The sequence below is a fragment of the Bombina bombina genome, chromosome 6 (assembly GCF_027579735.1).
Source record: "Bombina bombina isolate aBomBom1 chromosome 6, aBomBom1.pri, whole genome shotgun sequence".
Classification (NCBI taxonomy): domain Eukaryota; kingdom Metazoa; phylum Chordata; class Amphibia; order Anura; family Bombinatoridae; genus Bombina; species Bombina bombina.
In genome coordinates, this window is record NC_069504.1 from 956,523,090 (window position 1) to 956,540,529 (window position 17,440).

The 17,440-nt window shown below is 34.1% G+C and overlaps 1 protein-coding gene across 1 annotated transcript; it reads left to right on the top strand.

The window, feature by feature from the left end:
- Nucleotides 1-4,748: 4,748 nt before the first annotated feature.
- LOC128664803 (protocadherin gamma-B1-like) lies at nucleotides 4,749-16,306 on the top strand. Its single transcript, XM_053719606.1, has 6 exons — nucleotides 4,749-7,184; nucleotides 10,610-10,774; nucleotides 10,922-11,051; nucleotides 11,157-11,228; nucleotides 12,514-12,935; nucleotides 15,569-16,306. Exons 1-6 carry the CDS (start codon nucleotides 4,749-4,751, stop codon nucleotides 16,304-16,306), a joined length of 3,963 nt encoding a protein of 1,320 aa, XP_053575581.1.
- The last annotated feature ends 1,134 nt before the right edge of the window (nucleotides 16,307-17,440 follow it).

Consider the following 17,440-nt stretch of genomic DNA (forward strand, 5'->3'; position numbering starts at 1 on the left):
TCATGTCAATGTTGAAATTCAAGACATAAATGACAACCCACCCGTGTTTTTCCCTAATCTAATTGAAATAAAAATTATTGAGAGTGCTGTGCTAGGATCAAGGTTTATATTAAATAAGGCTCAGGATTTTGATGTTGGCATTAACTCATTACTAAACTATAAACTAAGTGACAATGATAACTTTATCCTGGGTGAAAATACTAGCACTGACAGAAGAAAAACACCAGAACTTGTTTTAGAAAAAGCTTTGGACCATGAGACAAAAGACATGTGTGAATTAGTCTTAACAGCTACAGATGGAGGAAATCCAGTTCAAACTGCAACTGCTGTTATTAAAATTCTGGTTACAGATGCCAATGATAACTTTCCTATATTTAGCCATGAAGTGTATGCAGTGAGCATAAAAGAAAATGCTGACATCAATTCTACAGTGGTTTTTGTTAATGCAACTGATAAAGATGAAGGTTTAAATGCAGAAATTGTGTATTCTTTTAGTGATCTCCAACAAAATGCATATACTAAATTTAGTATTCATCCTAAAACAGGAGAAATTAAAACAAAAGATAATTTAGATTTTGAATCTGTAAGACATTATGAAATGTCAGTGCAAGCAAAAGACGGGGGTGACTTAGTTACTCAATCAAAAATATTAATTGAAGTTATCGATGTAAATGACAATGCGCCTGATATATCAATTACTTCAATAACAAGTCCAATACCTGAGGACACTGTAACAGGCACAGTGGTAGCACTGATAGAAATTCATGATCAAGATTCCAGAGAAAATGGAGAGGTAGATTGTAACATAGTAGAGAAACTGCCTTTTGAATTAATATTATCATCTGGTCATTACTATAAAATTGTTACAACAAATACAATGGACAGAGAAAAGGTTATGCAATATAATATCACAATTCTAGCTATTGATAATGGGGTTCCATCTCTGTCCAGCAAGAGATGCATAGCTTTGCAAATATCAGATATCAATGACAATCCACCAGTTTTTGAAAAGAGCATTTATGTTGCTTATGTTCCAGAAAATAACTCACCTGGAGCATCAATATACAATATACATGCTACAGATCTGGATTCTGAAGAAAATGCAAAACTAGTTTATTCTATTCTAAATACAAACACAGATGATTTTCCTCCATCCTCTTATTTATCCATAAACCCAGTGACAGGAGTTCTATATTCTCAGCGATCATTTGACTATGAGCAACAGAAGGAATTTTCCATTCAAGTAATGGCCAAAGATATTGGATCACCACCTCTAAGCAATAATGTGACACTCAGGATATGTATAGTAGACCAAAATGATAATGCACCAGAAATCCTATACCCTACAATAGAAAGTGACACAGGTTTATCTTTGATTGAAATGGTTCCTCTTTCTTCTGAAAAAGGTTCTTTAGTAACTAAAGTGGTAGCAGTGGATGCTGACTCTGGACACAATGCTTGGCTTTCTTATCATTTTATACAAATTACAGAAACATCACTTTTCACCATCAATTATCGTACAGGTGAAATCAGGACAGCACACACTTTTCAAGAAAAAGATACATTAAGACAAAAGGTTGTAATTATGGTGAAGGACAATGGGAATCCCTATCTGACAGCCACAGTAACTTTACATTTGATTGTGGCAAATAATTTTCAAGAAGTTCTTCCTGAACTTCATGACAAAGTTAGCCATGTAGGCTCTCAGTCTGATTTACGAATGTATTTATTAATTTCCCTAGTCCTCATTTCATTTTTTTTTATTCTTACTGTTACGATAGTGATATTAACAAGGTGCAAGGATTCAAAGTCCTCAAGAAGTTTGGGATCTCTAAGCACAAATCTTTATTCTCAAGTTGATTCTAGATTTCTTTCCAACTATAATCCTGGAACTTTATCACTGCCCTACTCGTATGATGTTTGTGTCACACTGAATTCAAATAATAGTGACTTTACATTTAGGAAACCTGTTCAGAATGGGCCAACTCACAGTCTTATTGATGCAGATAATTCTGAAATTGGAAATGAAAGTGGAAATGTAGCTTTACCATGTAATATTCAGGTAAGTTGTAATTATCAATTAAAATAGTGTGCTGTGTTTGCAACATGTCTATGTAATATACCAGAAGTTGTGTATTTGTGTAGTATCATGCATTTCTTACATATTTCTTAATATATGTTTTATTTATTGAATCAAAATAATAGCATTTCAAGGTTCAACAGAATTGCAAATAAATGGCCTAATTAATATTAGTTATTATATGAATAAGAAATGATACATTAACTAATTAAATTTTATTTTTTTGGAAAACCTATATCCATTATGAACAGTTCATTGCATCAGATGTAATGCTAGGTAACTCTGGGTATTATTAATTACTATAATCATTATCATTAATACCCAGATTACTAGGTAACTATGGTTATTAATGATTACTATAATTTGTATTATGTTGCTGGTTGTAGAGCTAAAGACATTTTTAATGTCTCGATTTAGGCTGATGTTCTTATTGCCATGTTCAGGGGAGGAAGTTGTGACAGGTCATATGTGTATGTTACTGGGTCAGTGCCTCAAGGAAGCATTCTTTGATGATCACAGTGCAAGATCAAGCAGTTGGAAATACAATACAAATCTAAAAACAGTGACATAAGGGCTAAAGCCCTAAAAGAATGTTAAACGAATACCAGACATAGGGCTCCATGTACTAAATAGCGGGCGAACAGCTTCTCAACTCGCGAAGCTGTCCGCCCGCCTTCGCTACACACGGGCAGCGGATATGTTGCCCGTATGTATCATTACACACTCATCGGAGTGTGTAATGCCCGCACCTTCAATCGCGTGACCAATCACGCGACTGAAGGGGCTGTCAATCACCGAGAACGAGTACTAGTATGTTCCATGCACACAGCTCTTGCTCAGAGAGTCTGAGTTGTTTTAATCACCTGGTAATGACTCAAGTTGCATCACTGCTTACATTATAAAAGTTCCCACTGGCTCTGAGCAGCTGCAGTATTTAAAATGTTGGTGCACTGAGAATATCTAGCTATACTTCACATGCATGTGCAGAGAAAACTATAACACTAAAACAATGATAACTCTTACTAGAAGCATTGTTGTCAATATATGTACATTGTAAATATGTTTCTATCCAAAGTTGTCATTCCTCTATGTGCACTTTGATCGGATTGTTTTTTTAAGGACACCTTTATGGCCCATGTTCGTTTTAGCCAGAAGCCACTATACTACCAATATAAAGTTCTTCTTATAAAATCATTTTGAAATGTTCTTTTTTTTTTTTGTTCATTTTTTGCAAGTATTTTAAGTTTTGTTTCATAGGTTATTTGTTTTCATAGTTTGACACTGGTTCAGTTTACTTTGGTAGATGTGGTTTGAAAGTCAATAAAATACTGATCCTATCAGAAACATAATATAAGTGCTTGGGTAACTACTTCTGTTCATGTGCATGGTTTAATAGTGTATGCTCATTTTGTAATAGTTATCAGTTTGTGTATGCACATTAAGCAAATCTGTTTGCACTTTCCTTACAAGTAAATTAGAAGAGCTTGCCTATGATGTAGGTTTATACTGTGGAATGAAAAGGGTATTCATTTTATTCAAAAACAACATATCTGCTTGTATCAGTATACTGAAAAAATAGATTTCTATGTATGTAACATATTGTTAATGAAAGCTATTTTTTTCAAGCAAAATATATAAAATACTGGCAAGTTTGCTTATATAAAAAGTTTTACATTCTGCTTGTGTAAAACTTGCATATATGAATGAAAATAAATGTGATATTCCAGTATTGCTCACATGCACATATAGGTGCTCCACTTGTAATCTAGCCCATAATGCAGAATTACTCAATCTAACATTCATGAAGTTTCATTGGCATGTCTGTCCTGAAATATCACTCACTAATATTGGATAGAGTAATTTTGAATAAATATTTTATTGTAGATCAAGCCCAGAGACTGTATATGTATCTATCTCTCTCTCTTTGATGTTCTTGTTGTTTTTATAACTATTCATTTGTAATTCAATAAATAAATTGCTAAATAGTTGAAAATTATTTGTATTTTAAATTTTTTGTTTCATTGCAATTTAAAGTGAGTAATTGATGAACACAATATGACTACTAATAGTAACTCAATGAAATAATAGCAAGAACAAATTATTTTTGTAATTACCTTTTGAAATTGCATAACCTTTACAGTCCCTGTAGTTTGCGTTGTCTCGTTAGATATATTTCCTCTGTTTACAAATATAATTTATAGAGGTGTATTCGATTATAAAAACAATATTAGTAAGCAAGTAATTGTAAAACAAAACTTTTTACAGATTTTAAAATATTGTTTGATGTTTTTCATTTTATTTGAAGTACTCATTGAGAAGAACTAATAAAAATGAATTTGAGTTCTTGTCATGCAAAGTGACACATATGTGGTATCATATGTTACCATCGAATGTTTAAATATCAGCTTATTTCTAGAAAACACAAGTTTAGCTGCAGTTCCACAATTGTGCCTCAGAGCGCCGCTGTTTACCAATATGGTGAAGAAGTTGAAAACAGAGATCCAATGACACTTCTAATAATGCACAGTGCAGTATCTAAATGAGGTAGCAGACATTTTATTCTATTCTTGCTGTGCATCTATCATTTTACTGTGAATTCTTCTTTTTACTGGATTACACTATTTTGGATGTAGAGTAAAACAACATTGTGAGATTGGAAATACAAACAATGGCTCAAATGAAAATACATCAAAGAAAGGCATACAAGGGAATCAAATGGCAAGTAATATTTTCTTATGTCATATTATCCTACCTGTGTCATTCAGTGTCTAGTCAGCTACAGTTTTCTATTCTTGAAGAAAGTAGAAAAGGATATATAGTAGGGAATATTGCAAATGATCTAGGATTAGATATTAAAGATCTGCCATTTAGAAATCTAAGAATTGTATCACGCATTTTTGATAAATACTTTACTGTGAATTTAGATAATGGAAACTTGTATGTTAAAGAAAGGATAGACAGAGAAATATTGTGTGGAGCAGCAGCTACTTGTATGCTAATATTTGATGCAGTAGTTGAGAATCCCTTAAATGTTTTTCATGCTAAAGTGGAAATTGAAGATATAAATGATAATGCTCCAAGATTTGTTAACAAAATAAATGAAGTGAAAATTATTGAATCTGCTGCACCAGGATCAAGGTTTATTTTACAAAATGCACAAGATTCAGATGTGGGCGGTAACTCATTTATAAACTATAAGCTTAGTGATAACCAATACTTTTTACTTGAGATAGAAACCAGCTCTGATGGAAGTAAAACACCAGAACTTGTCTTAGAAACACCTTTGGACCGTGAAAAACAAAATATATATGAATTAGTTTTAACAGCTTATGATGGAGGCAATCCTGTTCAAACTGGGACTACCATTATCAAAATTATAATTTCAGATGTTAATGATAATGTTCCTATATTTAGTCAAGATATGTATAAAGTAAGCATAAAAGAAAATATACCTATTTCTTCAATAATACTTCAAGTAAATGCAACTGACAAGGATGAAGGTTCCAATGCTGATATATCATATTCATTCAGAAGCATTTCAGAATATGCTGCTTTAAAATTTAGGATTGATGTGAAAACTGGAGAAATTCAAACTAAGGGAAACATTGATTTTGAAGAAGCAACAAATTACGAAATATCTGTGCAAGGAAAGGATGGAGGTGGCCTAGTCTCTCAAACAAAAGTTTTAATACAAGTTATAGATGAAAATGACAATGCTCCTGATATATCAGTCACATCTATTTTTACTCCAGTTCCTGAAAATTCATCACTTGGCACTGTTGTAGCACTTATAGAAATTCATGACAAAGATTCTGGAATAAATGGTGAGGTTGATTGTCAAATTAACATCCAAGTGCCATTTAAATTGATATCTTCATCTGGTAACTATTATAAAATTATTACAACAGGCAACTTGGATAGGGAAAAAAATCCATGCTATAATGTTACAATTCTGGTGACTGACAAAGGAATTCCATCATTGTATACTAAAAAAATAATTACCTTGGAAATATCTGATATAAATGACAATCCTCCATTATTTGAAAATAATTATTTTGTTGTCTACATCCCAGAAAACAACATTCCAGGAACCTCTTTCTATAGCATACATGCCTCTGATATGGACAGTGAAGAAAATGCAAAGCTTGTGTATTCCATTTTAAATTCAAACAAAGAGGATATCTCTGTATCTTCTTACCTATCTATAAACCCAGTAACGGGAGTTGTATATTCTCAGCGGTCATTTGATTATGAGAAACTGAAAGAATTTTCTATCCAAATAATGGCCAGGGACAGTGGATTCCCATCTCTAAGCAGCAATGCAACACTTAAAATATATATTGTAGATCAGAATGACAATGCACCAGAAATCCTCTACCCAACATTAGCAAGTGAAACTGGTCCGGCTTTGATAGAGATGGTTCCTCTTTCTTCTCCAGAAGACTCTTTAATAACTAAAGTGGTAGCAGTGGATGCTGATTCTGGACACAATTCATGGCTTTCATATTACTTCTTACAAACCTCAGAAACATCCCCTTTCACTATTGATCATCGTACAGGTGAAATCCGGACAACGCGTACCTTTCATGAGAAAGATTCATTGATGCAAAAAGTTGTGATTATGGTAAAGGACAATGGAAATCCTTATCTCTCAGCTACAGTTTCCCTAAATATAGTTGTTGCAGATAATTTTCAGAAATTTATTCCAGAACTTATTGATCAAGTAAAAAATATTCAGCCTCAATCTGATTTGCAAACTTATTTAATAATAGCCCTAGCATTAATTTCAATTTTGTTCATATTAACAGTGTTTATAGTCATTATTTCAAAATCCCGAGATTCACGTTCTTCAGCAAGTTTTGGATCTTTTAGCACAAATCTGTACTCTCAAGTTGATCCCAGATTTGTCTCACAATTTACCAATGGAACTTTACCTCTTCCCTACCCGTATAATTTTTGTGTAGCATTAGATTCAAGTGAAAGTGACTTTACATTAACACAGCCAGTTCAAACAGTCCCAACTGTGAATCTTATTGATGCTGATGATGTAGGAACTGGAAATGAAAGTGTCAAAGAGGAATTTTCTACTTGTAATCTTCGGCAGGTAAGTCTTGTATATATACATGTTTTACCTCATTTTTGCTAAATATTTTTAAAATATGTATATAACATATAAGAATAATTTAATACTGGGGTGATCACAATCTATAATTTTATAATTCATGTGTAAGGCTGTAGATTAGCCCTTTTTGATATTGATGTTATCACAGCCATATATTTTCATTGTTTATCTGGGATCATTTTTCATTTTCATTGGTTTGGTAAAATATGGCCACATTCTTAACATGTGCCAATATGGTTTTCTGATCACAATCCAAATTCTCAATACTCAAACACTCATTTTTCACTAATCACACTTTATGCCTGAAAGACCTTGGTAAACACTTACATTTATTAAGAAGTATTCTAAAAATTTTAGAATCATACATTGGTTTTGCACATAGGCAAAACACCATACAACGAATCTTGCCTATATAAATACATGCAGAAAAACCACCAAACAGATACAAATGCTACATGCTCAGTCAAGGTTTTTAAAATAATAGTTAGCTGTTTTACACAAATAAAAATGAGCCAAATTAAAAACCTGACAAATACATTTGTTCACTAAACCAATAATGTCTCTATTGAAATTTCTTAATAGACATACTCACGTATCTCTATGGTTTTAGATCACAAGAAATTAATTACATACAACACCTATTAGCATTACTACACACAAATAAAAAGGAGCAATTTGTTTGTTATTAATCCTGGCCTCTTAGTTTTTGGATTTTGAAACCTTTAAATTAATGATTCAATAACAAACTTTAGTGTTGTTTTTAGGAGATAATGATTTTGTGTTTGAGAGGTATTAACAGCTGCAGAATCTGTTGGTGCTCTACAAATACCTGATAAAAAATAACAGTTTAGGCATTTTGTGGTTGTGATTACTGGAAAAACTCACTGACAATATCAGCTGATATTTAGAAATTTCCAACTGCCAAGTGCAATATTGTGATCAACCCCGCTGACAGTTGTGAATAAACATTAATTTATGTAACCTCTAGGACATTATAGATAGTTGATATATATATATATATATATATATATATATATATGACTACATAAATAATAAATACTATTTTTAATATGTTTTTTTTTAATATAGTTACAAAATAAATGTTAATATCTTTTACATCACAAGTGTGTGCATAGGTTTACAGCCACAAAACCATTGTGTGCATCTATCTCAATTCCAGGTTATCCAGCCTCTTTTACTCTGCATCATTATACCTCTGAATTTAGAGGGAAACAAAACTTAACGGGACATTAAACACTAAATACATGCTAGATAGAATGATGCATTCAAAGAAAAGATTAGTCCATGACTAACATGTAGATGTATTTTTTAAAGTTTCATTAGTTGTTTAAAAAGTGACAAAATAAGTGTAAAGTTTTAGTGTCTATAAAACTTGTGTTACCTTCTCTGCTGTGGCCAATTAGGGACAGTTATACATAGGTCATTAGAGTGTGCAGCCAATGGTTGTGCTGGATTTAACAGTGTTCTGCACTTCCATTTCTAACAGGAACTGAAAAGCTCACAATTTCAGAATGGAATTACAGGCAAAGAGGACAACATAAATAATGAAAGTATATTGCAGAGTTGTTTTATATATACAATTTATTATTTTATATTACCATCTCAAAGTGTTTAATGTCCCTTTAAGTAATGTAAATGAACCAATCCAGTACTAATGAGGTCATTAGCTGCTTAATATTTGTTGGCAGGAAATGTTTACTAAGTATAGTTTTATTTGTTTTGTTTTTTTATAATTTTAAATAAAAGGGAAAAAATATTTACAAAATTAAATCAATATATATTTTTTCAGCACATGGAAATCTCTCCATATCAAAGTGAACAAAGTAATTTATTGTTTTCTAAGTAATACCAAACCCTATATTAAATAACTTCACAATTATACAGTTATTGAAGTTTTATGTTTCCATCAATGTTATACAATCAGGTGCAGGCTGCCCTTGCCTTGTCAAGTTCTTCACAAGAGAGTATACTATTCTTCATAAGTATGATATTTAACAGTTAAGTATGGAACAAATAACACGCTTTATTTTATGTAAATAGAAAGTATAACCCTTAAGGACAGCAAATATTTCTTGTCATTTATTTAGTAGAATAGGGAAAAAAAACTAACTATCAACTTTTTAATTTTCTCAAGAACTTATTATATATTTATGTATTTGTTTTTTAGCTTTTGTAGTAAGTGAGAAAAAATGGATCATACTAAATGGGAGGCTTGTGTATTAATTCAACATATTTTGTAGATGATCTTTTACAGTTCTGTGTTTTCAGTATATTTAATTACATGGTTATATGTCTATAAATGTAGATGTAACGCAAAAGGAATTTTGCCCCCAAAAAAGGGAAATTCAAATTAAATATTAGTATAACTTTACAAAGTTAAATTTGTGCAATAAAAGCATCAAATTAAGTGATTATACTACTAAGGCTTATAATCCCAGCATAATATATGCAAAATACTTTTATTTAAATGATACATAAGTAGATTATATTATTGGAAAGGGTATTTTTTCATGCCTATAGTAAATGCTATGACATAAATGATAGTCTATACTGTGGGATGATGATTGTGATTGATTAGTAGTAGTAGTAAAATAATAATAATAATACATATTTTTAAAATGGTTAAATATAGCATATATCGCAAAAGAAAAGGTTGTTATGGCATTTAAAAAATCACAAATTACCAATTACATATTTCATTACAACTCCCAGACAGTCCTGCAAGTGTATAAAAGTATTGCTGGGGGATGTTTTTCATTTTATTTGAAGTACTTATTGAGTAGAGCTAATAAAAATGAATTTGAGTTCTTGTCATGCAAAGTGATACATCTGTGGTATCATATGCTACCATTGAAAGTTTAAAATATTAGCTTATTTCTAAAAAACACAAGTTTAGCTGCAGTTGCACAATTGTGCCTCAGAGCGCCGCTGTTTACCAATATGGAAAGAAGTTGAAAACAGAGATCCAATGACACTTCTAATAATTACAAAGTGCAGTATCTTAATGAGGTAGCAGACATTTTAATCTCTTCTTGCTTTGCATCTATTATTTTACTGTGAATTCTGCTTTTTACTGGATTACACTATTTTGGATTTAGAGTAAAACATTGTAAGATTGGAAATACAAACAATGGCTCAAATGAAAATATATCAAAGAAAGGCATACAAGGGAATCAAATGGCAAGTAATAATTTCTTATGTCATATTATCCTACCTGTGTCATTCAGTGTCTAGTCAGCTACAGTTTTCTATTCGTGAAGAAAGTAGAAAAGGATATATAGTAGGGAATATTGCAAATGATCTTGGATTAGATATTAAAGATCTGCCATTTAGAAATATAAGAATTGTATCACATATTTCTGATGAATACTTTACTGTGAATTTAGATAATGGAAACTTCCTTGTATGTCAAAGAAAGGATAGACAGAGAAATATTGTGTGGAGCAGCAGCTACTTGTATGCTAATATTTGATGCAAAAGTTGAGAATCCCTTAAATGTTTTTCATGCTAAAGTGGAAATTGAAGATATAAATGATAATGTTCCAAGATTTGTAAAAAAAAAAAAAAATTAAGTGAAAATTATTGAATCTGCTGCACCAGGATCAAGGTTTATTTTACAAAATGCACAAGATTCAGATGTGGGCGGTAACTCATTTATAAACTATAAGCTTAGTGATAACCAATACTTTTTACTTGAGATAGAAACCAGCTATGATGGAAGTAAAACACCAGTACTTGTCTTTAGCATTGAAGCGAAAACTGGAGAAATTCAAACTAAGGGAAACATTGCTTTTGAAGAAGCAACAAATTATGAAATATCTGTCCAAGGCAAGAATGGAGGTGGCCTAGTCTTTTAAACAAAAGTTTTTATACAAGTTATAGATGAAAATGACAATGCACCTGATATATCAGTTAAATCTATTTCTACTCCAGTTCCTGAAAAATCATTACTTGGTACTGTTGCAGCACTTATAGAAGTTCATGATAAAGATTCTGGAATAAATGGTGAGGTTGATTATCAAATTAACATCCAAGTGCCATTTAAATGAATATCTTCATCTGGTAATGTGACATTCTCTGTACCTTTAAGGGCTATTCATCCTTAGCCTCTTTTTCATTCCTGATTCCTTTATAAGGCACACCCTTGCTAACATTCATTGCTTGGTATTGCTCGTTAATCCTGTCGATACTAACCCATTAGGTTTCCTGGATCTCTTGTTCACTCGTTTTTATAGCAGAGCTCCTCTCTGCCATAACATCCTACTTCGCTAAGGGAAGCATACAGGTCAACCCTACCTAACCTGGTTAACCATCTAACTTGTCCCCACAAGTATCAAGGACTCCGTTCAGCTCAGACTCTCAGCTGTAAGGGGGGTGACATCACCGACAGCTGATCTCCGCTCGACTTCCGTGTTCGCCACGCTCTACACTAACGGTCAGAGAACCAGCTGCTGCACGCTGACAAGGAGGGAACACAGATTTGCAACTGCTCTCCCAGACTACTCCAAAGTACCATTCTATACCGATATCCTTAGTCTTCGCCTGGTAAGGGTCTGCATTGCCAACTTTGACTCTTTATATTATAGTGCTTTACCTATTTTATACTTACAGCTAACTTACTGAGCGTCTATTCGTATTCGATTATATATCTATGCTAATGTTAACATGCAAACCCCAATATCAATCACTGTATGATATTGAGATTGCATACAACAATATTATAACTCCTACTATCAAGGTATATATGTTTTAAGTCATTGCCTTATTATTTGATTTACGAAACACACCTTCATTCACAGTGCTTATTAACTACATTTACTAGCTAATCTGAAGTTAATACAGGCAACATCAAACTAATTGATGAATGTTGTTTGGATTATTACAGAAATGCCAAGCCCAAATAAAAAAAGGGTATAATGGATCCTGTGGAGCTCTCTAATTATGTGGCTACACTTGGGCAAAAGGTGGAACAGCTTAATCAGGGTTTAAGAGAATTGCAGGTAGAAAACCAAACCCTAAGGAACATAATTAAGGAAGGGATTAGTTCTGCACCACCTCACACTGACTCCCCACCAGAACCCCCTGTAAGCCCACCTGACAAATTTAGTGGTGACAGGAAACAATTCAGACAATTTATTAATGCCTGTACATTGTTTATCACTTTAAAGCCGAAAACCTTTCCTTTCCGATAAAATTAAGGTTTTAACTATAATTTCATATTTAAGAGGAGAACCCAGAGCATGGGCGGATTCGCTATATGAGCAAAATAATCCAATTCTAAACTCCTTAGACAATTTCCTTACTGCCCTATCCTTCCTATATGAAGACCCTCATAGACAACAAACTGCAGAAAATATACTCAGAAATCTAAAACAAAACAAAAAGGCAGTAGAGGATTACATTTCAGAGTTTAACATTTGGCAAATGGACTCAGGTTGGAACCAAGTGTCCCTAAAAAGCCAATTCAGGCTGGGTTTATCAGAAGCCATTAAAGATGAGTTTGCCAGACTTGACCTGCCAGATGATTTAGAGGCTTTAATGCAGTTAAGTATAAAAATAGACCACAGAATCAGAGAGAGAAAACAGGAGAAGTTTTCCCATGATGCCAACACCAGATACCCGGAACCTAAAGCATCTCCACTAAACACAAAGGGCAATGACAAACCCATGGATATAGGGGCTATCAGAGGACTGTTGACCTCTGAAGAGAAAGTGAGATGTAGAAAAAACCATCTATACATGTACTGCGCCTCAAAAGAACATGAAGTCCCCACTTGTCCAATACTTAAAAGAACAAAAAGGGGTAAAATAAAATACGAAGAGTTTACTATAACACTCACTAATACACAAGTAACAAACTGTTTAATTCCCATTTCTCTACAGTGGGACCACCATCGCCACCGCTCTGAAGCAGTAATTGATTCTGGGGCATTTTCTTGTTATATTGATTCAGCACTTGTTAAGTTAAATAAAATACCACTCATTAAAAAACAAAAACCCATTATAGTGCGTCTTATTGATGGAAAACAATTGGAGTCCGGACCCATCACACACCAAACAGTTCCATTATTAGTGACAACACATAACGAACATCGTGAATATATAACTTTTGATGTGCTTTCCTCTCCCATTTTCTCAATTGTACTAGGTTTGCAATGGTTAAGGTTACACCAACCCACAATACACTGGGTAGATAATAAAATACAATTTACCTCAACTTACTGTAAAACCACTTGCTTTCCGCATGTTCCCCTATTAGCAATAACAGAAACTAAGATACCCACACAGTACCAAGACTTCGAACAAGTATTTAGCAAAAAAGAGGCTGAAAGCCTTCCCCCACACCGGCCATATGATTGTCCGATAGACCTTCTACCTGAGTCTGACATACCTTACGGCCACATATTCCCACTATCTGAAGCTGAGTTAGCTGATTTAAAAACATACATCAACGAAAACCTACAAAAAGGGTTCATAAGACCCTCAACCTCACCAGCAGGTGCAGGTATATTTTTTGTCAGGAACAAAGACCATACCTTACGTCCAATCGTGGATTATAGGGAGCTAAACAAGAGGACCATTAAAAATCATTATCCTCTCCCCCTAATCCCAGAGCTTATTGAAAGGCTAAAAGGAGCAACTATTTTTACTAAACTAGACTTAAGGGGAGCATACAATCTGATAAGACCTGGTGATGAATGGCTCACTGCCTTTAGAACTCGCTATGGATTGTATGAATATACCGTTATGCCTTTTGGGCCCTGTAAAGCCCCAGCAACCTTTCAGAGGTTTATAAACAATATATTGAGAGATTTATTAGATACTTCCATGGTGATCTATTTAGATGATATACTGATTTATTCATCCAATACCCAGGATCACATAAAACAAGTTAGAGCAGTGCTCTCCAGACTATGTGAAATATGTGAAATTGGAAAAATATATATTCCACACACAGGATATAACATTCTTGGGTTATCACATTACACCTCATAGAATATCCATGGAAACTGATAAAGTTTCGACTATATTAAATTGGCCTATCCCTAAAACAAAAAAGGATGTACAGAAATTCCTTGGTTTTTCAAATTTTTACCGCAAATTCATAAAAATTTTTGCTAGCATTACTAAACCACTCACAGAGTTGACAAAAACTAAAACACCATTCCTGTGGACATATAAAACTAATGAAGTCTTTCAATTCTTAAAAACTTGTTTAACGACAGCACCCATACGGTCCTTCCCAAAACCGGAACTACAATACATATTAGAGGTTGACGCCTCCCATTATGCCATAGGTGCAATTCTATCTCAACGTCCCTCTCCACAAGAACCCATACACCCTATAGCATACTACTCCCGGGTCTTAACTGCCTCTGAACTCAATTATCATATTGGAGAAAAAGAGTTGCTTGCTATGAAATCAGCCCTGGAACATTGGAGGCACCTCCTAGAGAGTACAGAAATACCTATACAAATTTACACAGATCATAGGAACCTCCAATATCTTAAGACTCACCAAACCTTAACATCCAGGCAAGTTAGGTGGAGTTTATTCTTCTCGAGATTCCTATACAACATAACTTATAGGCCAGCATCAAGGAATATCAAAGCTGATATCCTTTCCAGACTGCTAGAAAAGCCTAATATTCCCACACCATCTGGAACAATTATTCCAGAAAGCTGTTTCCAAGAAACTTTAGGGTTAGCTTTTAATGAAGGAACACAATTCCAGATTGAGCAACAAACTGACACAACAATGCCAAAACATATGTTAACTAAAAATACTGATGGATTGTTCTATAAATCTGATAAACTGTACGTTCCCCCAACACTCAGATTAAATATTCTTAAAAGCATGCATGACTCACAATTATCTGGCCACCAAGGAATTCAAAAGACAGTAGAACTTACTAAAAGATCATATTGGTGGCCACAAATAGTCACCAAAATTAAACGATACATACAATCATGTGAAATTTGCACTACTTGTAAATATGAAAAAAACAAACCAATAGGTTATTTACTTTCACTACCCATTCCTGAAAAACCATGGTCTCACATAGCTGCAGACTTTATCGTAGAGTTACCAAAATCGAATAACAACAATACTATCATGGTGGTCGTAGACCTCTTTACTAAAATGGCACATTTTATTCCCTTTCATAAATTGCCTACCTCTCTAGAAACTGCCACGTTATTGATCAACAATTTAATAAAATTACATGGTCTACCTCTGTCTATAACCACTGATAGAGGTTACCCAATTTACCTAGCGATTATGGAAAGAACTCTGTGCCTCCTTATGTATAGAACGACGTTTGAGCACTGCTTTCCATCCTCAGACAAACTGCCAAACGGAGAGGACTAATCAGTGGTTGGAAGAATACCTCAGATGTTTCAATTCCCAAAATCAAGACAACTGGACTTCCCTTCTACCCCTAGCAGAATTTGCACATAACAATACGTATCATTCTTCAATCAAAACCACACCATTCTTTGCAAATTATGGGTACCACCCAGTCTTTCATGTAAATCCACAACAAGAAAGTCACTGTCCAGTTGTCAATGACACAACTAATAGTATTGCTGAAACTTTCTCCATTTTGGCCGATAACATCAAAAGTGCCCAGGACAGACAGAAAGTATATTACAACCTGAGGAGGAGACCAGCACCGAACTATATGATTGGAGACCTAGTCTGGTTGTCAACGAAAAATGTATGTCTCACCACACCATCTAGAAAGCTAAATAAATTTTTCATCAGTCCATTTCCGATAAAAACCGTTATCAACTCTAATGCAGTAACTTTGGATCTTCCAGATACGTATAGAATTCATCCCACATTCCATGTGAACCTACTAAAACCATATAAAGAACTAAGGGCGGCGTCACCTAATTCTACTCTCCAGGTTCCTATCTCTCCCGTCAGTGAATTTGAAGTGGAGAAAATTTTGGACTCAAACAGAATTTCTGGCCGCTTGCAGTATCTTGTACACTGGAAGGGGTACCCATCTGAGGATGACTCTTGGGAACCTTCCGTTAATTTGTCAGCCCCTCGCCTAGTTTCTCTCTTCCACTGACGGAACCCGGACCGTCCTAATCCTTGAACCCCGGAGTGGTTCATTTTGAGGGGGCCCTCTGTAACATTCTCTGTACCTTTAAGGGCTATTCATCCTTAGCATCTTTTTCATTCCTGATTTCTTTATAAGGCACACCCTTGCTAACATTCATTGCTTGGTATTGCTCGTTAATCCTGTTGATACTAGCCCATTAGGTTTCATGGATCTCTTGTTCACTCGTTTTTATAGCAGAGCTCCTCTCTGCCATAACATCCTACTTCGCTAAGGGAAGCATACAGGTCAACCCTACCTAACCTGGTTAACCATCTAACTTGTCCCCACTAGTATCGAGGACTCCGTTCAGCTCAGACTCTCAGCTGTAAGGCGGGTGACGTCACCGACAGCTGATCTCCGCTCCACTTCCGTGTTCACCACGCTCCACACTAATGGTCAGAGAATCAGCTGCTGCACGCTGACAAGGAGGGAACACAGATTTGCAACTGCTCTCCCAGACTACTCCAAAGTACCATTCTATACCAATAGCCTTAGTCTTCGCCTGGTAAGGGTCTGCATTGCCAACTTTGACTTTTTATATTATAGCGCTTTATCTATTTTTTACTTACAGCTAACTTACTGAGAATCTATTCGTATTCCATTATATATCTATGCTAATGTTAACATGCAAACCCCAGTATCAATCACTGTATGATATTGAGATTGCATACAACAATATTATAACTCCTACTATCAAGGTATATGGGTTTTAAGTCATTAAGTAATCTGAAGTTAATACAGGCAACATCAAACTAATTGATGAATGTTATTTGGATTATTACAGGTAACTATTATAAAATTATTATAACAGGCGACTTGGATAAGGAAAAAAATCCATGTTATAATGTTACAATTCTGGTGACTGACAAAGGAATTCCATCGATGTATACTAAAAAAACAATTACCTTGAAAATATCTGATATAAATGAAAATCTTCCATTATTTGAAAATAATTATTTTGTTGTCTACATCCCAGAAAACAACATCCCAGGTACCTCTTTCTATAGCATACACGCCTCTGATATGGACAGTGAAGAAAATGCAAAGCTTGTTTTTTCTATTTTAAATTCAAACAATGAGTATATCTCGGTATCCTCTTAC

Bases quoted from the DNA above. Each gene is read 5' to 3' on its own strand.
- LOC128664803 (XM_053719606.1), top strand. From the start codon at position 4,749: ATGGCTCAAATGAAAATACATCAAAGAAAGGCATACAAGGGAATCAAA. The intron at 11,052-11,156 runs GCAAGAATGGAG...TTTCTACTCCAG, and splicing joins TTATGAAATATCTGTCCAAG to TTCCTGAAAAATCATTACTT. The intron at 12,936-15,568 runs GTGAGATGTAGA...TTCCATCCTCAG, and splicing joins TGTTGACCTCTGAAGAGAAA to ACAAACTGCCAAACGGAGAG.